The sequence below is a fragment of the Danio rerio genome, chromosome 12 (genome assembly GCF_052040795.2).
Source record: "Danio rerio strain M-AB ecotype USA chromosome 12, GRCz13ab, whole genome shotgun sequence".
Classification (NCBI taxonomy): Eukaryota; Metazoa; Chordata; class Actinopteri; order Cypriniformes; family Danionidae; genus Danio; species Danio rerio.
In genome coordinates, this window is record NC_141032.1 from 20,771,586 (window position 1) to 20,797,813 (window position 26,228).

The following is a 26,228-nucleotide window of genomic DNA, read 5'->3' on the forward strand; positions in this document are numbered from 1 at the left end:
GACTGGGTTTGTTTTGGTCTAATAAAAAATCTATTATAGTTTCTCAAAATAGCAACGCGCCAGCAGTGCGCCTCAGAACACCTTCCTTTTTAGACCAGAACGCCTATGGGCGCACATATGAGCGCTAATGCATTTCCTATTTAAAAAGTGTTGCGCAACGCCTTAAAACGACTCTTGCGCCAAGCTGAAACTAGCAAAAGACTATTGCGCCGCGCCTTGTGCCACACTGCGCCGGGTGTATGATAGGGCCCTATGTGTCTGTGTGCGGCTCCTCAACACGGATCAATCTAATGTTAGGCTGCGTGAAGAAGGCTCTTTTTTGTGGTGTGGATACTTTGAGATTCTACTTTTTTTTTTTCACCAAAGACCAAGACAGACACATTTCTGTCACTTTTGATCTGACCAACTGAGAGAAAAAAATATAACAATGAAAATATCTGTGATTATGTTAAGTTTATACTACATCAAACCATGCAAATTATTATAGTTCTACTTTGTTATGAAATTGTTTTGTGTACATTTAGTATGTGTACACTACATAACAAAAGTCTTGTCATCGATCCCAGTTATAAGAGCAACAAATAATAACTTGACTTTTAGTTGATCATTTGATAAAGTGGCAGAAGGTAAATTTTTTCGATGAATCATCTGTTGAACTGCATCCTGAACTGGAACCCACATGGACCCAAGATTCTCACAGAAATCAGTCAAGTTTGGTGAAGAAAAAAATCATGGTTTGGGGTTACATTCAGTATTGGGGCGTGTGAGAGATCTGCAGAGTGGATGGCAACATCAACAGCCACAGGTATCAAGACATTTATGCTGCACTTTACATTACAACCCACAGGAGAGAGCAAATTCTTCAGCAGGATAGCGCTCCTTCTCATACTTCAGCCTCCACATTAAAGTTCCTGAAAGCAAAAAAGGTCAAGGTGCTCCAGGATTGGCCAGACCAGTCACCAGATATGAACAATATTGAGCATGTCTGGGGTAAGATAAAGGAGGAGGTATTGAAGAGGAATTCAAAGAATCTTGATGAACTCTGGGAGTCCTGCAAGATCGCTTTTTTTTTTTTTGCCATTCCATATGACCTTAATGATTAACAATTTGAGTCATTGCAGAGATGTATGGATGCAGTCATCCAAGCTCATGGGAGTCATACACAATATTAATTCGGTCAAACTTTACAATAAGGTTCATTAGTTAATGTTAATTAATGCATTTACTAACATAAACAAACATTGAACAATACATTTACGGCTGTATTGGTTCATGTTAGTTAACGTTAGTTAATGGAAATACAGTAGTTCATTGTTACTGTAGTTCATGTTAACTCATGGTGCATTAAGTAATGTTAACAAGCATGGACTTGGATGTTAATAATGCATTAGTAAATGTTGTACATGTGTTGTTCATGATTAGTTCATGTTAGTAAATGCATTAACTAAGAAACCTTATTGTAAAGTGCTACCATTAATTCTTTTTCCACTGCACCCTGACTTTATATTCTATGCTGTACATTATTTCTGTAAAGTGACAAGACTTTGGCAAAAGAAAAGTCAAATCTTTCTGACCTAATTAAATAATCAAAAATCAAGGCTTGATCATATTTTATTTAGGTAAAATAAGCATATTCTAGAGGCCTTTGCCCCTTATATTAGCCACTTTTGATACCAAATGATCCACTAGAAGACAAGTTGTTATTTGTTGTTCCTAAAACTTGAATAGTCAAAACTTAATTTTGTCAGGTAGTGTATTAGCATTACATTTTGACATAAAAACTGCACAGTATAATCTCTAATTGGCATAACTTTTGATTTTCATAAAAGGTTTGTTTTTATCATAACACAAAAATTAAAGCTCCTTAGTTCTTTTACTATCCATCATTGAATCCAGCTGCTGTGATAAAAGGTAATGATCCTCCATCTGCAGCTCCTTACTTTTATCCTCCTTGCATAAATGATAAGCCTTTGACAACAGAATGTGTATTCTGTGTACATATTTGTGATGTAATGTCGCAAAGACAAACAGCGGGTCACCCATATTTATAAAACATTGCAAATTATAAAACATTATTAAAGGCTTACAGTTGCTAAGCGGGCTAAGATCAGGACATCATTTTCTGGCATGTACACAATGTGGATATGTACTTGCTTAAAAATGATATGTAAATTTTACCAAAAAAAATTAAGTATTCATAACAAATATAGTTACAAATACAGAGACTCTAAATGCCATCCATCTTTATGTCAAAAGTCAAGCTTAAAATGATATCATATATTCATGGATAAAAGAAATGCAATTATAACACAATACAACACCCACAATTCTACCAGCACAAATTATAAATCCATAAATGAGATGAAAGCTAAGCGAGAGAAACTGACTCTGTCAAAAGCCATTACAGGTTACATAACATCCGCAGATTATGAGCCGGAGAGTAAAAGACGCACGCGGTGCCTCACACAATAATAACTTCACTTCTCATGGGGATAATACATCGCACATATGCTTCACAGTGAGCATTTGACCATACAGCTGAGTGCGTAAACACACACGTGCGCACACACTCGCAGACAAATTCGCAGAGGAGAGCGATGTGACGTTATTTTGCTCCTTTGATCCCTGAGATTACTGAAGGATAATAACATCTCATCCACTGCTCAGTGCAGCAGCATAATAACACACACACGCTCTCTCAAGCAGTCATGACGGATGAATGATCTAATCTGCTTTTTCATAAGAGGCTCTTAGGAGTCCCGCACTCACCTCTGCTGTTGACCTGTGGTAGAGATGTTCCTGTTATCTGGGGCAGGCTGGAGCCCATGGCCAGTTCAGTGAGGGTCAGTTCATCCATGAAGTAAGGCAACTGTGGTAAAAGAGGGTAAACATTAGCATCACAAGGTATTTATATCAGTTTAAAAAAACATAAAGGTTGAAAGAAAGAAAAAAGTAATTATGTGGAAAAAAAAAGGTTGTCATTGGCTAAAATACAGTTAAAACCAGAAGTTTACATACACTGTATAAAACGGCACATAACCATTTTTAAAAAAAGTCAGATGTTAATGTGACTAAAATTTTTCTCGTTTAGGTAAGTTAGGATTCACAAATGTGTTTCTGTTATACTTAATAGCAGAATAATGAGAGATATTTTTGAGAAATTGTTATAACTTTTCTTGAAAGTCAAGTTTACATACAATAAGATTACTATGCCTCTAAAAAAGCTCAGATGATGGTGTCAAGGATTTGGAAGTTCTGAACAACAATTCAACATTTGACAACATTTCAGTAAATTGGAGACACAACTGTAAAATAGTTTTTAAAGAAAACCTCAAACACACTGTTTCCTTGTGTGACAACATGGAAAAATCAACAAGTCAGAATCAACAAAAAAGCCAGATTACAATTTGCTAAATTACACTGGGAAAAAGACTAAATGTTGGATACATGTCCTGTGGTCTAATGGAACTAAGATTGAACTGTTTGGCCATACTGACCAGTGTTAGATTTTGGAGGATAAAGGGGAACAATTACAAGCCTCGGAACACCATCCCAACTGTGAAGTATGGGGGCGGCAGCATCATGTTGTGGGGCTGTTTTGCTGCAGGAAGGACTGTTCCACTTCACAGCATAGATGACATCATGAAGAATTAACATTATGTAGAAATACTGAAGCAACATCTCAAGACATCAGCCAGTAAAGTAAAACTTGGCCACAAATGGGTCATCCAAACAGACCATGACCCCAAGCATACTGCTAAATGTGCTTTAGGGGGAAAACAGAGTGAATGTTTTGGGGTGGCCATCACAAAGCCCTGATCTCATCCCTATAGAAAATTTGTGGGCAGAATTGAAAAAGCTTGTGAGAGCAAGACAGCAAACAAATCTGACTTAGTTACACCAATTCTATCAGGAGGAATGGGCCAAAATTATTTCAAACTACCGTGAAAAGCTTGTGGAAGGATAACTGAAAGATTTGACCAAAGTTATACAGTTTAAGGGCAAAGCTATAAAAATACAAAGGAAATATATGTAAACTTTTGACTGTCTAGAAATTAATGAAAAATTCTCTCATTATTCTGGCATTTAGCAAATTCAAATCCTTTAGGTAATTCTAACAAACCTAAAATAGTAAACATTTAGCATGATTTACCATCAGACTTTTTTTAATGGTTATGTTCCTTTTTTTAGAGTGTATGTAAACTTCTGGTTTCAACTTTATACACACATCAAATATTTCAGTGGCTGGTAACTTGAGAATCTTTACCAGCCATAAATACTTTTCACTGGCCATCAAAAGTATGTAATTATTTCATATTAGTATTGACAATATTACCAGTTTCAAGGTAAATTATGGATGGGAGACCACATGGGATAGTTAGGTTGCTGCTGGAAGTGGGGTTAGTGAAACTAGCAGGGTGTGCTCAAACCTGCAAACCTGTCTGTGTGAGTCCTAACGCCCCAGCATATTGATGAGGACTCAATACTGCTCAGTGAGCGCCGTCTTTCGGATTAGACATTAAATCTAGGTATTGACTGTGTGGTCATTAAAAATCCCAGGATGTCCTGGGAAAAAAGTAGGTTTAAACCCAGCATCCTGGCCAATTTTGTCCACTGGCCTCTGTTCATCATCGTCTCCAAACCATCCCCATATAATAATTGACTTCATCACTCCGTCTTGTCTCCACCTATCAGCTGGTGTGTGGTGTGTTAGATCTGCCTCAAAATGGCTGCTGTCATGTCATCCAGGAGGATGCTGCACACTTATTGTGGATAAGGAAATAGCCCCAAAAAAATGTGTAAAGCACTTTGAGTGTCCAGAAACAGCACTATATAAATGTAAGGAATTATTGATTCTTTTTTGACAGCATTATCGTTTCAAATGTTCATTATCAAGCAATTTTGATAACAATGCAATTAGCTAATCATGAAAGGCTGCAACATAAATGTAAACTTATACACTTGATAAAGACGTGTGTATTGATATACGTAAACATTTAAAGTATGTTGTATTCGTTTGATTTAAAGTGTGTGCTGCTCACTGTTGAGAATATGGTGTTAAAGTTTGGCTCCACAAATTAAATAGCATGTCAGTCAGGAAAACTCGCACATTTTGTCTTTTTTTAGCCAGCATTATGCAATTTTGACAAATATAAACAAGGCAAACATGGATTCTTGTAAAGCAGTTTTCAAAGTGCAGGTTTATCAAACATACCTTGAAATTACCTATAAAAATACACACACAAATAACAATGTGCATGAAATAATATAAGTAAACGAATCAAAATTGTGAGTTTTTTCGTCACAAAATTGCATAAAGCTGCAAGTGTTTTACTGTTGTTTGTTCATTTTCAGATACAAAACTAAAACTGTGGAATAAGTGTGACATAATTTAGGGTAAAACCGTGTTAATATTGACAACATGATCATTTTTGTTAATGTAATCATGATATGAGATTTTCATAAAAAACAAACATTTACTTTGCATAACAAGTACTTTTGTAATAGTTTTAATTTGCATAATAGTAAAGATAACATTTGGGCTGAAAACTACAGCAAATCTTGAAAAGCTTGAAAGCTCTTCGCTGACAACAGATTTTTAAACCATTCTCATTACAAATTTGGGATGACATTTAGTACATGTTGTCTTTCTGAATGCATATCATTCATTCATTCATTTTCCTTTTGGCTTAGTCCCTTTATTAATCAGGAGTCGCCACAGTGGAATGAACCACCAACCTATCCAGCATATGTTTTACACAGTGGATGCCCTCCCAGCTGCAACCCAACACTGGGACACAACCACAAACACATACACTATGGCCAATTCACCTGTACCGCATGTCTTTGGACTATGGGGGAAACTGGAGCACCTGGAGGAAACCCACGCGAACATGAAGAGAACATGTAAACCCCACACAGAAATGCAACTGACACAGCCGTGGCTCAAACCAGCGACTTCCTGCTGTAAGGCAATCATGCTACCCACTGTGCCACCATGACGCCCTTGCATGTGATTAGTCACTAATAATACTTGTGCATGATATATCATGAGTGTGTTTTGTTTTTGCAGTCAAGTTCACAATTTTTATTTAGCAGTTTATATTTTCATTATTTTGTCCTTAAGTTATCAGATATTTGTATCTACCAAAACTTCCATATCGGCCCATTTAATGCAAGCAGAGTTGCTGTGACACTAAAAACCGTTATTATGGGCTGTTCACGTGAAAAGAACAAAGTGCTGCACGTCGGGTCACAAATGTATATAATTATCTGAAAATAACACTAAACTACATACTGTAGCGGTCACAGTTCAGATTAGGGAAGAAGACAAAGTAAGCAGCTCTAAGAAGAAGAATTGCACTAATAACAAAAGAGAATATTGAGTCAAGATTAAACACAGTGTTTAACAACTAAACAAAGCCAGTAAGTTTTTCCAAGACTGGTGTATTGTGCTTCCTTGCACTGGTTCTAGTCATAATTCTAGCAGCTGAGTATTGTACTAGTTATAGATTGATTAGTGTAGCTTTTGAAGCTTTAAAGGGCACCTACTGTTTGATGAAAAATCAACTTTTGGTAGCAGTTTGGGCAGAACTGTGTGTATGTATAGTGTGTCCACTGTCATATTAGAGTGATATAAACCCAACAAGTCTTTTATTTTAAATTTCCTGATGTTAAAATATAACCCAAATCCCAGTGATTTTTGAGGCCCATAACGTGACGTAAGAGTGCGGTTTTCCGCGCCCACAAAATTGATTGACAGATGCCATGTCTTCATAATAACATGTACATACATGTCCACTGATTTTTTTTTTTTTTTTTTTACAAAGAAACTGGGAATAAAACATTTGCTACAACACTCTGTGATCAGCTGCACCTCAGTAATTAATTATATGAGTCTGGAACAATTTTACCAGTGCATGTTTGTAATAAACAGTAATAAATAACGCTATGTAATTCTTAACTGCTATAATCACCACGGCTGCATGGTGCCAGTAAATGTGCATATGTGTTTGTGTCTGTACTGAAAATGGCATTTGTGTGAGACTCGTCATTGCAGAAAGGCTTGAATAAATTCCACCATAAATACTTGAAATAAATGTACTTGGCATTTTTGAATAGGGACCTTATTTCAGCTTCATCTGTGTCTTCTCTATCACTGACCGCTGTTTACTGATGTAACGCATGAGAAGCAAACATGCATGTCAGAGTGGTGGGTGGGGAGAAGCAGGTCATTTGGATTTAAAGCCACAGGCTACAAAAACAGCCCAACTTATCCAGCAAATGTTTTACACAGCGGATGCTCTTCCAGCTGCAACCCATCACTGGGAAACAGCTTCTACATTATATAATAAATAATCTGATAAGTAGTTAAGATGAAACTGTGAAGCTTTACAGACACATTCTGGAGACCCTAAAGTATTATTTTACATATTGTAAAAGAAGTCAAATTGGTGCCCTTTAAAAAAAGCTTTACAATAATCAATATTTTGCATAAATACAAGGGGATTGATAAACCTTTTAGCCACCAAAAAATATACTGACATGTATAACATATATAAATGTTTTGACTTTGTTACATGAGGATGGAATGTTAGGTAGAAACATCAAATAATTAATCCTTTCCTGTTTCATTTAAAACTGTAAAGCAAAATCATCCACATTTAAGTTTGTAGGCTCTGCTTTTCACAACTGATGCGGTGAACCAATAAGCATCACTTCATTCTGGTCACTTTAAACAAGGAACATTTTCAGACATCCATTTTTTATCTCAGAAAGAAACTGGAAAAGAAAGGACACAGCCACATTGACCTTTGATTTAGAATATATTTAGATCTGAAAATCAACTGCATAAAAGTGAAAGTTAAGAGTGTGAAAAAATGTATATATGCTGAAAAGTAGAGAGCCCAATACTGATCCCTGGGGTGAACCCTGATCTCAGACCTGCAAACACCCATTACAAAAAAACTGCTTACGATTAGAAATTTATGACTTAAACCATAACAACCATAACATATAAACCAACAAATCCTTAAACTCATCCAAACTTAATATGTCACATAACATAATATATGAAAAGGCAGCAACACCAAAGCTCCAATCAGTAAACAATAAATTTACTTAGAAAATCTATTACAACCATAATAATATGACAACAAATGTATACATCCTTGGAATGATGACAGAAAACAATAAATCAATAATGAAAAAACTTATTCTTCCCTACATGCACATAAAAAAGTAAGAAATACCAGCATACAGAATACTACTTCTGGTGATTCTGGATATAGTGCACTCAAATTCCATTCCTGCTAATATTCATACTATATAATACACTCAAAATAATGACATTTGATGTTTTAAAATGAGCTGAAACAACACAATTCTCGATTTTTTAAAGGGGACTACTCAATTGTTTTATGTTCAATCCACTTAAATTTGTACAAACTAAGAAAGTTTACTTAATTCCTTTATTTTGTCCCAGCACAAATCGATTGTGTGGAACCCAGCATTTTATGCAGTGTATAGCACTTGCGTTTGAATGCTTTATAAATAATAAATGAATAAATATCTAATAAATATTAGTTACCAGTCAAGTGGCAAATACTACTGTTTAATATATAGGGGAGTTTCTGATTTGGCACTTGGTAAATGTTCACTTTAGGCCCTGCTTGTCATTGCTCTCTGTTCTCTTACCCGAATTTTGCTCAGCTTTCGCTGTATCTTCTGTTGGACCTTATCGGCCCAGTACTTCTCACGAAGAAAGTCCCAAAAGATGCGACCAATCAGTGCATTCAACCAGACAGGCCTTGTTTCATCCTCATGGCAACAAAATGTCTGCTTTAAGGGTCAAAGAGAAAAAAAAAAGTTGTGAAGAACCCTTGCAATTAACTTGTCCCATTTTTTACTTAAATTGTAGTCTAAACAAAGACAATTTAGATTCAAATAAAATGTTACTATCAATCATCAACTGAAAACAGAACACTCTGTGATCCTGTAATGGAGAAAGTGACACTGACTACGGAGGTGAGGATCAAAATGCAGGGTTTTATTAACAGGATGGTCAGACAAGCAATGATCAACACAGGAGCAAACAGATTTATAAGCGCAATGCATAAATAACAGGCAGATGGTCACAAGGCAGGCAGCAGACAGAAATAAAACAGGAAAACAAGGCGAGGATCAAAAACACAGTAAAGCTAGACAAAGGAAGTTGTAATGTCACTAGAACAGATAACAAGACTCAGCAATGAGTGTCTCAAAGTGAGCCATATATATGTGTGTGTAATCAGTACTTGTGTTTGCAATTTGTCAGGATCAGAAACAGGTTGTGTGTGTGTTGCATGACTGGGTCTTGTAGTCCATAAATGGCGGGTTTGTTGCTATTAGATCGCTGGTGATCATGACAGATTCAGTGGTACAGGTACATCTTAAGCGTTTATGTTTAAACTGTGCCACGTCAGGATTTTTTTTCTTAAATAATTTTTTATGACATTATGAAAAGTTTAGAGTGTTATAAATGAAATAGCTTATACTTCTACTACAAACTTATAATTTTAGAACAGTGCCTCTAGCATCTGACACGTTTCTGACAAGCCAGAGGGGAAAAAATTACTTCTTTAATAATTCATGTCTGATCTTTAGCCAAACATTTCACCTAGTTTTACACAGCAGTCATTTACAGACATACAGTGTACAGCCAACATGTTTCAGACCTAGATAGATGTGCTTTAAAATAACTACCATGTAAAACATTTAGACATTCCAAAATATTTATATTTAAAAAGTGTAAAACTAAATTGCCATCATATATACAAATAATCTAACGTGGGTTTCTTAAAGTTCAGATATAAGTGCATTTATTTAAAGAAATGAAAACAGCAGGGATGCATTCAAGCAATCTTCAAAAATGAAAATAAATACTGTTTTCTCACAAAAGTATCAAATAACACAAATATTACTTTTTTAATAGATTTTTTGGTCAAATAAATACAGCCTTGTTAAGGACAAAATACTTTTGAAAACATTTTAAAAACAAAAATTACTGACTCTGAGCACAAGCATTAGTTTATGTTGAATACTTGTAAAATCTTAGCATTTTTACAATGAAAACAAGTAATCTAATCCTAAAGTTAATTTTGTTGTGCATTTTCATATCTATCTAGGAAATTGTATGAGAACTTTGATGTATGAGGCAAAGCTCACCATCCTTTTTAGCCACTGCTTCAAAGCATGACACTCTTTTGACACCTCACAGGGGAAAAACACTATTTAATTTTTCATAGATTATTTTGAAGCCAAATATTTTACCTAGATTTAAACATTAGCAGTTCACCAGTATGAAAAGCTGAAAAGGCAGGTATGTCAAAGCACATTTATCCAGATAAAGTTAAAGGGGTAGTTCACTTCAAAAATAACAAAATTACTCAATTTCTTACTATATTAGAAACAACCTTTTCATTCCCACTTTATATTAGGTTGCTTTAACTAATAAGTTCTTAAACTGGACTTAATTTTATTTATTTATTTATCAGGATCCCCATTAGCCACTACCAAGGTACGGGTTTTTCTTCCTGGGGTTCATCGAACATAACACAAAATTACATTAATACATAACAACAAGACCAAAAAAAACATTAAAATACAAAATTCATACATAACATCCAGATCAACAATCCACTTAATATTGTACCATTAAATATTTTTTAAACAATTTTTTAAACCTCATTTTACTTATTACAAAGCATGTAATGTCTGATGGCAATTTATTCCATGTTTCCATTCCTCTTGTCGTGCAGCTCTATTCTGGACTAACTGTTATTTGGTAATTTATCTAAGTCTTTACTTAAAGCACTCGACCATACCACTGGACAATAATCTAGATAAGAAAGAACAATTGCCTGGACAATTTGAGAGATAAAGTACTGTGGTAAAAATTCTACACATCCCTTAATAATTGATAAACCTCTTCCCATAACTATTACCATTTTATCAATCTGTTTTGACCACTTTAACCTACTATCAACTCCAAAAAGTCTAATTTCCTCTACCTGTTCAATCGGCACATTTATTACAGACAAACTTAACTGTGGTTTACATTTAAATTGAAAGTTTGATCCAAACACAATACTTTTGTTTTTTGTCAAATTTAAAACCATCTTATTATTCTGTACCCACTGTACCACTAATTGCAACTCCTCATCTAAATCAGCAGATAATTTTTCTATCGATGCTGCTGGTAAATATAATGTTGTATCATCTGCATAAATAACTGCCCTTGCATGCTTTAAAACCTAAGGAAGATCATTAGTTAGATAGAAATAGAAATAGAATATTTCTAGAAATAGAAATAGAATAGAAAATAACAATGGTCCTAAACAACTTCCTGGAGGCACACCACATTGCACTCAATCACTTCCGAATAACTTCCATTATAAAATACACATTGCCTCCTACTACTCAGATAACTTTTAAACCAATGCAGAGTTTGAGAAGTAAATTCATAACATTTTAATTTTTCAAGCAATAATTTATGATCCAGTACATTAAAAGCAGAGCTAAAATCAAACAATACTGTTCCTACTAAATTACTATCATCAATCTGCACTAAACAATCATCAATTATTTGTGTTAATGCTCAGTTGTTACAGTGTACTTATTGTCTAAATACATGTATTTACATTGTACTTATGCTTGATTAAAAAGCATGTACTTACATCTGTATTTAAAATCTGTAATTACATTTATAATTAAACTGTTGACCATTCCTTACACCTTAACCCACCCTTAAACACACCCATACCAACAAACCTGTGCTTAACCCTGCCTGTATCCCACCTCAAGAGCACCAGAAGTGTTCTGGAATACTTATGAACACATTAAGTACATTGTGCTTTTTTTCATGCAAGTAAATAGTAGTAAAAGTCACGTAATATAAAGTGGGAACATCTTTTCAGTTGAAAGCATAACAAAATATTGAGAATTAGTACCACATTGGTACCGATCTACTATGGCAGTCAAAGGCTTGTACAACAATGAAAATGGTCAAATTAGATGCTCAAAATCTAAGCTTATAATAATTGTATTTTATAAATTGATTATTAATTATTAATAATTGTAATTCCCTTTTGAAGACTCTGAGATGTCTGACACTCTAAATCATAGGTCTCAAACTCGATTTCTGAAGGGCCGCAGTTCTGCACAGTTTTGCTTCAACCCTAATCAAACACAACTGATCCAACCAATCAAGGTGTTCAAGACTGCTAGAGACTATTAAAAAGGTATAAGTTAGAGCTGGTTGGAGCTAAACTATATGCAGAGCTGCAGCCATCCAGGAATTGAATTTGAGACCACTGATATAAAACATTATATAAAATAAATTATTTAGTTTTTTATACATATAGCAATGCATTACACTGAAAAAAAAACTGTTTATGTACACAATGCAACTACAGAAGAGTCAAGCTTTTAATAGTAAAATTACTAAAATATCTTGATAATTTTGAAGCAAGATTTTAACGTGAAATGCTAATGGTCTAATTTGATTTATAGATTTATGCTAAGCAAAGCTAAACGTTTCCTCGTCAGACCTGCTAAATGGATTGAAAAATGGTTTAACAAAACTGTTTTACTCTAGGCAGCTTGTAAAATAAGCCTTTTTCCAAAAATGGTGGAGTGTTCCTTTAAAGGGATGACACAGTTTGCCCAGTGACACATAAAGCTGCATTGTGTGCTGCTCACCTGCTCTTTTTCAGTAGGGCTGCCCTGTGTGCTGCTCTGGCTGGGGCTTTGAGGAGGACTGGCATGTGCTGAGAACATCAGACTGGTCATGTAAGAGCTGTAGTCTGGAACAGTGTTCTCCTTTACCCTTCCAAGCGGATCACTGTGAAACACATCTTCACTACTGTCCTTAACTGAGCCTTCACCACTATGGGACTGACTGATAAGGTTCTCCTCGTGTGACACAAATTTATCTGCAGAGAAAAAGCAATGATTAGAATATTAGTTTATGATTTTATGGAATAAAAGCAACTTCTGTAAAAAAATTTAAAAAAAAAAAACACAGCTCCTTACTTTGTTAAATCATAATTATTCATTAATGGAAACTTTTGTTTTTGTATGATGTGGCTTGTTTATTAAAAATGTATCAACATTATTGATAGATTAAATAAGTGTTGCCATGACTCTCAAATAAATTAATCTGAAGTTATTCCTAAATGAAACTATACCATTCTTAATGAAGAGGAACACAAATATTTATATAAAATCATAAATTGTAATTTATCAAAAGTGAAAAAAATTAATAAAATACATTTTAAAAAGCACATGCAAAAACCACTAAATATTCTGCCATTAATTATATTTTAATTGACAATTTGTGCTTTTTTTAACTCAGGCTCATTTTGAAAATGTACTGCTATATACATTTCTGGAGAACGCTAAATACGTCCCAGGAGCTACAGAAGGTTTTTTTTTTTTGTTTTTTTTCTTGCAGTTATTGTTTTCCATCAGACTCGAACACTGTCATCGAGGTCAACTCCTCTCTGTCTCAAGTCTGCCAACATACATGGTGAGCTAACCGGACAAAACAGTAACAGCAGTAAAGCTGGTAAGCGCGCAAAGAAACAGCCTCATTTCGCCTCATTGTGTTCATTTTAAAGACAAAATGCAGCCATACGTACTTGTGGCTATACATAATTCACAATGTCCTGAACTGCATATAGGGCTTCATTTTCAGAATAAGCCAATGTTGGCTATTTTGATGTTTCTAGCTTTCTTTTCAAGGCCAACTAAAATAGGTTTGCATACATTCAATGTCAGAAAACACTTTCATTTTGTCAGTATCACCTCTTTTTGCAAAGTGTTTAAAATGGTTTGTTCATAGATCTGGTTTCGCTAAAACCCTCCTTTACAGAAGTCTGCTCTGTTCTAATTGGTCAGATGTAGTCAGATGGTCAGGTGTTTCTTCTAGGCCTCAGCCACAACTACAGTGTCTGAAGATCAAACGAGCCATTATTCATAGGCTCCCAATGAAGGCCATAGGCTTGTTTATGTAAATCTGTAACAAATCTACATAGATTTGAGCAGAAAGCAGACTGCAGACACTTTCTTATGAAATACATTGTCAGATTTATATTTAAATCATACAGTACATGAAAGGCCTAAATGGAAAAGTATGACAGGTCGAATATAAAGGGGTGGTTGATCATCTATTTTTGAAGTCTTGATTGTGTTTAAAGGGTGCAATGTAACATCATGCTCCATTTTCAAGGAAATCACATTATTTTTCACATATTTTACCTATTTTCTGCACCACTTTGTCTGTTGACTAGTTCTGTGAAACCCCTCCCTCAGAAACATGTAGTGAGCTCTGACTGTTCAGTTGGGCAGTGTGTTCTGATTCACTATTATAGTTTAAGCTGAAGAAAACAGCATGCCTAGAGGCATTGTTTATGTACATTTGAGGCTTTGTGATGTCACAAATCAACAAAATAATTAATTATAATTTCAACCAGCCTTAAATTTTAAATTCTGTAAATAAGCAATATTTCACTCATAGCACTGTGTAAGTGCCTTAGTGTCCCACCAGTGGGATGATATACGGCCATATTGCATTGCTATGAGAGTGATATTGCATTTATACAACAGTTCAACGGCATAATTGTGTAAATAAAGAAGAAAATCAAACATGTAGAATCTAAAGTCCTTTTGTATGAGGAACTACTTTCTTACGCCATTCATTCATATCCGCAGCTGATGTCAGAACAGCAGAAACCATTACTAATTCACCAACGTCACTTTAGAGCTAGAATTTGAAGGATTTTCTAGCGTAATATCTAAACATGACAAAACAGGTGATTTTGCTGACATTAAGATTTTAAGGCTGAACGACATGAAATGCCATCAGTCTAGAGAGATTTCCCAGTATTTCTCTGTTGCAATTAGGAGATCATAAAAATTAACCCCGAAAAAGCCAAAGCAGCGCAAACACTACCAGATTACTGTTGTGTTTGCGATAAGGAAAAAAGATAAACACATGCTGACATTTCTTCCTTATTTCTTTTTACTGAACTAGTCTGCAGTAAAGAAAACAGGAGACTCATTAGAAACAAACATATGGCCAACCAAAACACAAAACACATAGGTTCCTGATATGTGAGTCCCATCTCACACTCAATACACCACAATTACTATTATTATTATGCGGTCTCTGTCAGCATCTTGTGGATGAATAACGTTAACTGTCCATGAATTGCTCAATGACAGGCTGATGGATGCCGACCCGCTGTATCTCAGAAATTATGAATACATAAAATAGGCACTACATTATAAATAAACTGCATAGTTGTAATCTAAACAACTACATTTTCACCTAAAACAGCCTCAAAGTACATTATGTTGTCCAACAGCTGCAATATTTGTCAAACTGTAGTGAGTTCATTGATCTGCTGTCACTCTATGAGGGCGGAGTAATACAGAGGGGTGAGGAGGCTGTACGGGTTCTGATATTGCAGAATATTGCACGGCTATCAGCCAAACAGATTCGAGAACCAGAAAGAGCTGTTGTATAAAAGGAAGTATCTCCCTTTGACTTGAACCCTGAGAGCTGTAACTTTGCAGATGTAGTCAATGCTTAAACAATTCTACATACATATGAAAGTGAAAAATAAAGTGAAATCATAACCAAGGACCCTTATAAGTCTTTGACTTTGAGTCAAAACTGATTGCAACTTTACCACCAAATGTAGATTCATAATGGTCCTCTTCATTCTGGATGGACACAGAAAACAGTCGATGGAACCATTCTTCCTTCTCTCGTCCTGTTCGACCAAACAAGTAGAGTGTGACAGGATGGGAAACATTAGTTGCAGGTTTCTCAGCTTTCTGCACCTCTACCATCTCGCCTTCCTCCAAAGCTCTTTCTCCGTCAGCCAAACTTATGCAGATCGGATACTTCCTGTTCCACACTCTCTTGTGTGCCAAAGCCAGTGGCAGAAGAAATACCTGTTACCAAGGCAACAGCTTCATTAGAATTACACGGCATCTACAGAGCATTCTGCCACACAGCTATTTGGGTTTAGAGAAAAAAAAAACTGTTTTGTTCTGCCATTAAAGAGCAATGCACCACTTTTAACTAAGTGGCAGAAATCAATGGTATGCCAACCTTGCTTCCAGTGAGTCGAAATATCCGTGAGTGGATGAAATGCTTTTCGTAGCAGGGCTCATCCAAGGTAGCCCAGCGGGGAATGTTGTTACGTGGGTAGTCAAGTCGCAAACAGGGTCCGTCCAAAGTGGCATGTACAGAATGCATGAGAGACGGCTGGTAGGTCTCTGGATCATACGTGTACATTTCATTCATCCAGCCCTGAAATGCAGAAACAGTCTCCTCTTAAATCACAGTATTTCACCATAAAGTTTTACCACACAGGCATAAAATTGAAAAAGTGGGACATCAGGATAAAAGCTCTAGCTGGATGTGACATGCAGTGGGTGTATGTTATTCCTGAAGCACAGAATTAATCAAAGAACAGAGTGGCAATGAGGGCTTTGCTCGGTCTTTAGAGAAAAGCAAGATGTTTAATGTTTATTTTGTGAAATTTATTGCAGTGTTTCTTTTTTTAACTGATTGCCAGAGGACATTAGCTTTGACACATTAAAGTCCAAGAAATAGCTTAAAAGCAGTCTGCAAGGCTGTTGTTACCTGTGATGCTGATGCTGTTTTGGGATTTAACTTTATTTTTAAAATTTCAATGGATGTTTTATTACTAGAAAGTGCTGGTTTTGATAAAGTAGGCATGGTTTCCGCTACATTCATTCTTCCATGGCAGGGCACCACGCCAAAATTCATCCCGCCATCGCTACATTATAGCTTCTCATTCAAAAATTTTTATTTTTTTATTAGCGGGTAATAATAATTGCACAAAAACTTGTTAAAGGGTAAGTGAATTGTAACAGCGAGAACTTTTCTGTAACCGTAGTAGTGGCTCATTTGTTTAACCCTTAAAGGTGACGTGCTGACTGACTGACAGACAGGTGTGTGATGCATGAGGCAAGCAAACACAACATATAGCCGGTTCACTTTACTTCAGGATGCATTAATGTTGCTCTGTAGGTCTATTAGAGACATTCATAAATATTCCTAGCAAATCTAATAAATGCTAAAGACATTCTCGTTACATAAACGCACTAAATTGCACTTCAGCAGTGTTTATTTGAGAGCGCACAAGAAGATCTGCATGTTCTTGAAGCGGCTTATATTTGAAGGGCGTGCAAGTAGTTTTGTGCCTGAGCAGAAGAAATCGGTGTGCAAGCAAGGAGATCGGCATGCTCGTAGGCCATTACATAAATATGATCTCGACTTCTAATACTGCGTTCACGACATTTGTCATTGAAATAATGCCACAGGTAGTTGGTAGATCTGTGTAAAAAAAAAAAGGCCTGCCGCCACAGCTGGAAAAAATCCTAGAGGAAACACTAAGTAGCAGGCACGTGCACACATAGGGCTAATCCTGTGCAGTGCACATGCCCCTTATAGTCTTGGATAGAAAGTGCCCTTCCAAAATCATCTGAAGTGCCCCCACGACAACACCCCCGCCCCCAACGCCTGCTCTTCAGTTCGCGCGCAACACCCACCCACCCACGCCAACCGCTGGATATTTTCTCTTTTCCTGACCATTCTCTGTAAACCCTAGATGGTTGTACGTAAAAATTCATGTAGATCAGCAGTTTCTGAAATACTCAGACCAGCTTGTCTTAAACCAACAACCATGCAACATTCAAAGTGACTTAAATCACCTTTCTTCACAATTCTGATGCTCAGTTTGAACTGCAGCAGATCATCTTGTCCATGTCTATGTGCCTAAATGCATTGAGTTGCTGCAATGTGATTGGCTGATTAGAAATTTGTGTTCACAAGCAGTGTGACAGGTGTATCCAATAAAGTGTCTGGTGAGTGTATGTCAAAAGGTATAATGGAAAGATATATTATTAATGTATACACATTTTTATTTAAAGTACAGAGCCTAATAAATTTCTAACAAAGCAAACAAAATATTGACAAAAAAAAACAGGGGCCTATTATACAGTTTTTTTTACAAGATATAACATAAGTCTCTGGTGTTCTGGTTCTCTGGTGTGAACATTCAGCTCAAAATACCGCATAAACATTTTTATAACTCTTCGAAACCACCCTTTTTTAGGCTTTGACCTAAATGGTGTTGGTGACTGTAACTTTTAAATTTAAATGAGACTGTGCTCACAGCCCTCTTTTTAATAGAGAGCAAAGCTACAAATGCCTCTGCATTAGCATAGCAGCAGATTCAAAACAGGACTTATGTTATCTCTGAGAAAAAATGAAAACTTAAGAAATGGCTCAGAAGAGGGTTCTTTTTTGAGGACTACAGTGTTCATTTGCGCATCCTAAACCTCCCCATTTATACATTTATAATTCTTCTTGGTTGGTGACATTATCTTCGTTGCTGACATAATCGCAAAAACGCAACCCAGGCTCAGTCTGAAAGCATACTGCTATATTTATATAGTTCTGGAGAGCGCCAAATATGCCCCAGGAGCTGTTTTTGTTTTTGCGAATCCACCAGAGACCACTGTGTACACTTTTTTCAGTTCTCACATTTCTCTCGCAAGTGCCACTTGTGCCTGTTGTTCTCATGTAAATCCACCGGAGGCCACTGTTGACTGACTGACTGACTGACTGTGACTGACCGATCGACTGACACATCCTCCCCCTTCCCTAAACCCAACCAATAATGTTTTTAAAAGCACCCACTTCCCCCGACAGTTTTAAAAAGCTATCCAGATAAAAAAATAAAAAAACTCTAGCCTGATTTTATCCCACTTTCAGATTTACCACATTCTCACCTGCTTTTGTGTTACCTGCTTTCTGAAACCATTTTTGCTGGGCTTGAACTTTGTTGTTGTGGTCAACTCCTCTCTGCATCTCAAGTTCACCAACGTACATGGCGAGCTACAGGACAAACTACTAACAGCGGGAAAGCAGTCCATACAGAGTTAAGCAGTTAGCTGGTACGCGCAAAAAGGAATGGCATCATACAGTACCTTCCCATAGAGTTCGTTTTAAAGATGAAATGCAGCCCTATGTACTTCTGGCTACATAATTTGTAATCGCTAGAAATATATATAGAGCTACTTCTTCAAAATGAGCGCAAAAACTCTAATGGTGGTTGGCTGCTAACTCAGGGCTGTCTTTGCTAATGAAGTAGAGATTGTCACTAATGATCGGAAATTTCCCCTCCGATGACACAATCAAAGGGAGAATGTCAATCAAAGTGTTTCTGTAAACTGTTTTAATGAAGTGTGGTTAAAGGTTATATTTACACTTTTGCCACAAACAGTGCTTAACCCCCTTTTAAAAGTGATTTTTGCATAATAGGTCCTCTTTAGATGCATCTCACTCACCTTAAGAGGAAATGGATTGCTTTGTAAGGATTCAGAGAGAATGTTGTCACAGGTGGTCCCATGTAGTCTGTGCTGTTTACTGGTGGACAGTGGTCTGATGGATCCCCAATGAATCAACACAAGTCCCAACATCAATCCGAACACTAAACCAAGGAACAGGCCAGACCAATAGGCTGACAAAGGTAAGATAAGGTAGCAATATGACAGAACTGCTACGAAGAAGAGACCCACTCCCGGGACTGCTGAAGAGCACCGCTCCATACCATCCTCTGCCAAACCATCTTGATCATTTCTATCCATATTTGTGCAAAAACTTGCATGAGTTCTGGACTCAAATACATTCCCAGCGTCTACCTGTCTGCTATGGTAGTCATAAGAAAGTGAAGATTTCTGCATACATCGTTTGCGATGCCTAACAGGCCAGTTGCACTCTGGTAGAAACTCATTGTCTGCTTTCCTAACACTTTTAGGAGATTCAGATGCAGTCAAATCAGTGTTTGATTTCCCAATTCCCAAGCCTTTGTAGCTTGGTGAGTCCACTGATCCCGTGCTCCTCTGGTGCTTGGGGCTTCCAACACTGTCCTCACGCATAATCTTACTGAACATGCTCAGAGGCTCCTGCATGGCCTCCGAGAGCTTGCGTCGGGTGTCCTCCAACTCCATTTTAAAGAAGCTGGCTTTGGTTTCGGTCGGGGATAGGTTGACTGGAGTTGGAGGTGCAGTACGTGAGTCTCCATTGCGGCTTTTGGGCTGTGTGAACTGCGCCCATAAATGCAGATTGAGCTTGGAATCAGATCTGGATTGAGACACTTCCGGCTCGCTGCGAGAAAGCTCAGTGGAAATGGACTTTACGAGACTGATGAGTGGCTTGGGCTTCAGAGAAGACTCTTTCAGCTCTATCTCTGTAGACAGTGACTTCACCAAGCTGCTCAAGGGCCGATGAGTGGGAGAGAGGAAGGCAGATCCTTTGGGGAAAGAGTTTCCCAAGGAGCCTGGTGAAGATGGAGAAAGTGGAACGTTAAATGCTGATGAGCTGGTACCCCATTCTGTCTGAATGTCGACTGAACATGGTCTTTGGCTCCGGATGGAGCTTAGTGACTTTTTGCCATCACAGTCCAAAGTGAATATGAGGTCGTTGTCATCAAGATTGTCCCATTCACCTTCAGTGTCCGTCAGTTGAATTACTATGCCTCTCTGGTCTGTGTCCTGCTGCAGTTGTAGACCCGGCCTCTGGGATCCACAGGCCAATTTGTGGGATTCTTCATTCCCTGTCGTCCCTGCCATGATTTATCTCTGCAAAGCAGAAGAACAATATCTTTGAGTCAGCAAAAAAAAAAAAAAAAAAGTAAATTAAACTATTTTGTCTTCGAGATATGTGTACAAGCAATGCATTATGACTTAGATGGAGATGTTTCATTGACAGTGTTCGTTTTGGACAGAAAATTGATTGGATCACTTTTGTGCCACAATGAAGACAGTCTTCATAGTAGTGGTTCTCAACGATTCTCATCAATTTATTACATTATTCATGCATCATTCATGTTAATAATTGAAAACAAAGTTGTTTATTCATAGTAAACGTGAACCCACAATGCATTATTTAATGTTGACTTTGGATTTTAATAAGGCATTAGTAAATGCTAAACTATGCTTAATATATGCTGAACAGGATTGCTCATATTTTGTTCATGTTAGTAAATACAATGGACCATTATTTTAAAGATTTACCAATCAATATCAATACTGAGGTCATTCATTGTCAATATAATTAATATCTAGATGGAAGATGCAAGCCACTCTATTTGTATAAAAAAGTTGACCCATATGTCCTGATAACTGTTTGTAATTGTACACAAGTCCCCAGAAAAAAAATTGTACAACATTGACATAAATTTCTGCTATTTGTTATCGAGAATAGATCTAATATGCAGTGGCTAACCAATCACAGTCAAGTGCTATATCAATAGTCAATAGTGCTAGAATGATCATTTTAAATGGTTTCATTTTAGGAATACATTTATGCATGTATTTTGGTCCCAAATTTGCTGAAACACAACACTTTTCTTTTTTGCTCTCTAAAAAAAGAACAAGCAAGCCTAATGTGCATTTTCAGCATAACAATCTTTGTTCTTGTTGAACAAAAACACAACCAAACAAGAACAGTATCCATTTTGTTATGGCCATTAATTGAAATTAGTTTCGACATAGGCTGCAGCATTATAAAAACTACTGAGCACATTAAGGGAAGCACAAAGAGGGACTTACAGTAGCTATATATCTTAGTCAGGAGAAAATGTGTCTTTTCTAGTTCAATCAACGGGCTGAATTAAAAGCAAAGATCCTCTCTATCTTTCTAGGCCAAGTAAGGCATTTAAAAGTAAGTTAAAGATGATGGTCTGTGGTTATGCAACCCTGTGACACCAATTCTCCAGCAACTGGCAAACTCTCTTTAATCCCAGCCTCATTCAAAATGGACTGATAAAATAATGAACCAACAGACTGTTCAAGGGCACATCTACAGACACAACAGTATGTCAAATCTCTCTCATGTGTTACCTAATCCTCCTCAACAAACAACAATGCGCTATAATCTATAATCTATAGGTGTATAAACATGTTCAAAAATGATAATGTACCACAATCTGCTATAGAATAATTCCATATTAGTGGCTTCCATTCAAGCAGACCATAAACTATTACTGCAGTCATAACAATGGTTGCTGAATTACATCGTGCTATATGGAATAGTAATAGTAAAATATTTGCTTCCAATCAAATTTTAATGATTTATTAAGGCCTGCATACATATGGTTTTTCTAAACTATAACAGCAATGTTTGTATAAATAGTACACAGGACAAAAATGGCGTAAAACTATTAATTTGGTAAATTTCACAATTTTTTGCAATGAAACAGCACTAACACACTGAATTAAACATTCATTTGGGTCTTAACTTTATTCATTCATTTTCTTTTGACTTAGTCCTTTTATTCATCAAGGGTTGCAACAGTGGAATGAACTGCCAACTTATTCAGCATATGTTTATACAGTGGGAGCTCTTCCAGTAGCAACTCAGTTCTGTTAGAAAGCCCCTATTATGCATTAAAAAGGGTCATATTTTGGTTTTGGTAGTCTCCAGCAACAGGCTGATATGCATGCAAGGTCAACAAGCACTTTTATTGTCTTATAATAGGCATTTATTTTGACAAATTTATTTTGTTCCCAAACCCCTCCTTAGTGCGATGCTAATCTGTGATGATTGATCCGATGCGATGACTCATTCTGTTGTCATTGGGCGACTGCGTTCAGCGTAAGACATAGAGAGATGCCCAGCACGGCTTATCAACAATATTGAAGTAGTCAGAGTGCAGAGTGTATGTGTGAGGCCTATGCAGAAGTGTATTAAAGCAATGCAGTTTAACAACAGCATATTGCTCTATTCTTAACCATAAGTAGAAACAATGACACACACTCATTATTAATTCACACAGCGGCAAAGGTTTAACTATTTTGAAACTTAACCACCACACATATGTAGGAACAGCTGATGGTGGCCATAGCAACAACAAACAGCAGTGGATTGTGAGCTCACAAACGCATTTAAATCTGTAAACAAAGCGGCATGCGACACATTTTTAACGTGGCTTTACACACAATTGGAAAATATAAAGAGTTAACCAGATACAGCACACGTAGTTACAAGTAACAAACATAATTAAATACATAATTTGCAAGGTAGAGAAAACAAGGAGGCAACCATTTTAATCACACTTAGCCTACTTACACTTGTGAAATGGAGGAAGAAACTTATCCATGATTTGTGTACTGTAAAGTTCCTGTCAAGCACTGACAAAGTCCCATACATCAAAAGTCTTTTCTGATCCTTCCTTTAACAAACGGTTGACAAATCCTCTGTTGTAAATGTGTAGATTGCTGAAGCACTTGTCAGTAAAATGAAAGGAACACAGCACAAGGCTGGGGCAATAATGCTGAGGTATTTTTACAAAAATAAACTTCAACCAGTGACTCTTCACAGCCTCATCTTTGGGTAGAGAAAGTAACTCTAACTTTCCCTCACACTTGAGAGCACAGTCTTCCTCTTTTTCTTTCTGCAGTGTTTGTGGGCGGGGCCGGGGGTTTCATTTTTCAAAAAACCATAATAGGGAGTCTTTAAACATCTAAACTTTAATATCAGGGAGATTTTTTTCACAGTGCATTAAAAAATGAACCTGGTGCTCGTGTAGAATATGTTATTGGTAAATGGAAAAATTGCTCATTCATTCATTCATTTTCTGCTTAGTCACTTTATTAATCTGGGGTTGCCACAGCAGAATGAACCACCAACATATCCAGCATATGTTTTATGCAGTGGATGCCCTTCCAGCTGCAACCCATCTCTGGGAAACATTCGCACACACTCATGCATTTACACACATACACTACGGCCAATTTAGCTTATTCAATTTACCTAGAGCGCATGTTTTTGGACTGTGGGGGAAACCAGAGTACCAAAAGGAAACCCACGCGAACGCAAGGAAAACATGCAAACTCCACACAGAAACGCCAACTGACCCAGTAGAGGCTTGAACCAGCGACCTTCTTGCTGTGAGGTGACAGCACTACCGATTGCACCACTGCATCACGGTAGGAAAATTGCTAACTGGGATGAATCCAAATATGTTTATGAAGTTTGCATTATATTTAAAGTTATTTTCTATTTCTAGCAATTCTAGTTATTTAAGTACCATTCTGGGCTCCCCAAGGCTATTCCAATCTATCCTATCACTAAACAATTTTCAGTGGAACCACTAAAAATCTTATTCAAAAAAAGAAAAACCTTTAATGCACCTAAAAGTTTTATAAGGGTTCTTCAGGAATCAAGACTTCCAATGAGAAACCTTTATTTTTTAAATTAAACATCTATTTTGAGGCAACATGTGTTGGGGCAGTGGATAGCGCTGTCACCTCACAGCAAGAAGGTTGTAGGTTCGAGCACTGGCTGGGTCAGTTGGCATTTCTATTTCTGCATGTTCTTCCCATGTACGTGTGGGTTTCCTCCAGGTGCTCCGGTTTCCCCCACAGTACAAACACATGCGCTATAGGTGTATTGGGTAATCTAAATTGTCGGTAGTGTATATGTGTAAATGAGAGTGTATGGGTGTTTCTCAGTGAAGGGTTGCAGCTGAAAGGGCATTTGCTGCATAAAACATATGCTGGTTAAATTGATGGTTCATTCCGCTGTAGTGACCCCTAATTAATAAAGGGACTAAGCTGAAAAGAAACTGAATGAATGAATGAATGAATGAATGAATGAATGAATGAATGAATGAATGAATGAATGAATGAATGAATGAACATTCATTTTGGTTTTAAGAAAGAACCGTTCAAACAGTTCTTGAAAGAATCATTTGAATAATACAAACAATGTAAAACCATGAAGAAGGAAACAACATTTAATAACCTTTTGTACAATGGAAATTTTGCCATGCATATTAAAATTTAATTCGTTAATGCACCAATGCAAATTGTAACCTTAAGAGTATCTGACTTAAAAATGTGACTGACCAGATTACCAGCACGATCTGGATTTAAAGTCAAGCAAATGTTTTAGATGGATTATATTCATTAATAATTCTCAGAGGCACGTGCCAGAGATGGGTACAAATGCTTAGAATTACGATCAACTTTCATTCGTTCCGATAAACAAGCAACACAGCAGGTGATTCAGCACAGCAGATGGTGTGTTGCTTTGTTGAATTCATTGTTTAGCATCTAAAATTATATAATAAAGCAATAGAATAATTTTAAGTAACTTTACATGAAAAAGCACTATAGCAATTTAGTTTTTGAACCATACTATAGTAAAGTGTTTGAAATAATCTGTTGTTGTAATTTAATTTTTACTGTGGTAATACAACAACTATGGTAATATAAACAAATGACCCAATACTGTTTTCAACAACTATGTATATTAAAATACACCACAGTTTACTGTCGTAAACACAGCACAATTACATACAGTAAGCAGTATTCTACTATATTTATTACAGTTTATCACTTCACTATAGTTACAGTTGTATCATTCAGTAAGAAGTTGTATGCTATAACATACATTAAATTATAGTGTACTATAACAGTACTACACACTATAAAGTATACAATATAGTATAATACTTCACTGTGATGTTCGGGGGATTTTTTTTTGTACATTTCTATTGTATTATCTTATGTGGGACAGAGCAAGATGATTTTAAAAGAATAAACTCACCCAGTTTCTGCACCATCGCCTGATGGAGATCAGCTTTTGCGTCCTGTAAGTAAACACTGAATCTTTGTTCCGTGAATCATTCCAAAGTGGAGACAGATGACACTTTTGCTTAAAATACCTTACATGAATCATTAGTCTGCACACTGTTTGCCATCAGACTTTGTGATATAAGCCTCAGTTAAAGAGCGATATGTGCGCTTCTGTCGTTCATCATAGCCGCGAGGCTGTGCAGATTTGAACTGTGCTCCAGCGCGCAGATCCTCCGGAGTTTTGAATTATCATCACTACACTTATGCAGGCGGCTACATCGCCCTGTGTGAAGCTGTGAATCCCCATAGAAACTAGCTCCTCCCCCTCATAGGCTCCATCCAGATGTGATTTTGCGAACAGCAGCTCCTCAATCTGATTATAGGAAACATGGCAGGAGTCCACTTTAATCCCGATTTAAAAAAAAAAAAAAACTGTGCCCCATCCACACGCTTATAAACACAAAACAGAAAATGCCAATGACCCCGAATCACAC

General features: G+C 36.7%; 1 protein-coding gene across 7 annotated transcripts in view; it reads right to left on the minus strand.

Annotated features, from left to right (window-relative positions):
• Positions 1–25,982, minus strand: part of tex2l (testis expressed 2, like) — a 48,979-nt gene extending 22,997 nt beyond the window's left edge. For 2 of the 7 annotated variants that reach the window (XM_087276130.1, XM_087276132.1), the window contains exons 1-8: positions 25,706–25,982; positions 20,598–20,730; positions 19,438–20,429; positions 16,166–16,366; positions 15,738–16,005; positions 12,742–12,974; positions 8,698–8,841; positions 2,770–2,869 (exon numbers count right to left, since the gene is read on the minus strand). In XM_087276130.1, the coding sequence (XP_087132256.1) occupies positions 2,770–2,869; positions 8,698–8,841; positions 12,742–12,974; positions 15,738–16,005; positions 16,166–16,366; positions 19,438–20,429; positions 20,598–20,721 (2,062 nt within the window). In that variant the 5' untranslated portion in view covers positions 20,722–20,730; positions 25,706–25,982. Of the gene's footprint in view, positions 1–2,769; positions 2,870–8,697; positions 8,842–12,741; positions 12,975–15,737; positions 16,006–16,165; positions 16,367–19,437; positions 20,731–25,705 lie in introns of all 7 variants that reach the window. The other 5 variants (XM_087276128.1, XM_087276126.1, XM_087276127.1 and 2 more) reach the window with 3 other exon arrangements.
• Between the last annotated feature and the right edge of the window lie 246 nt (positions 25,983–26,228).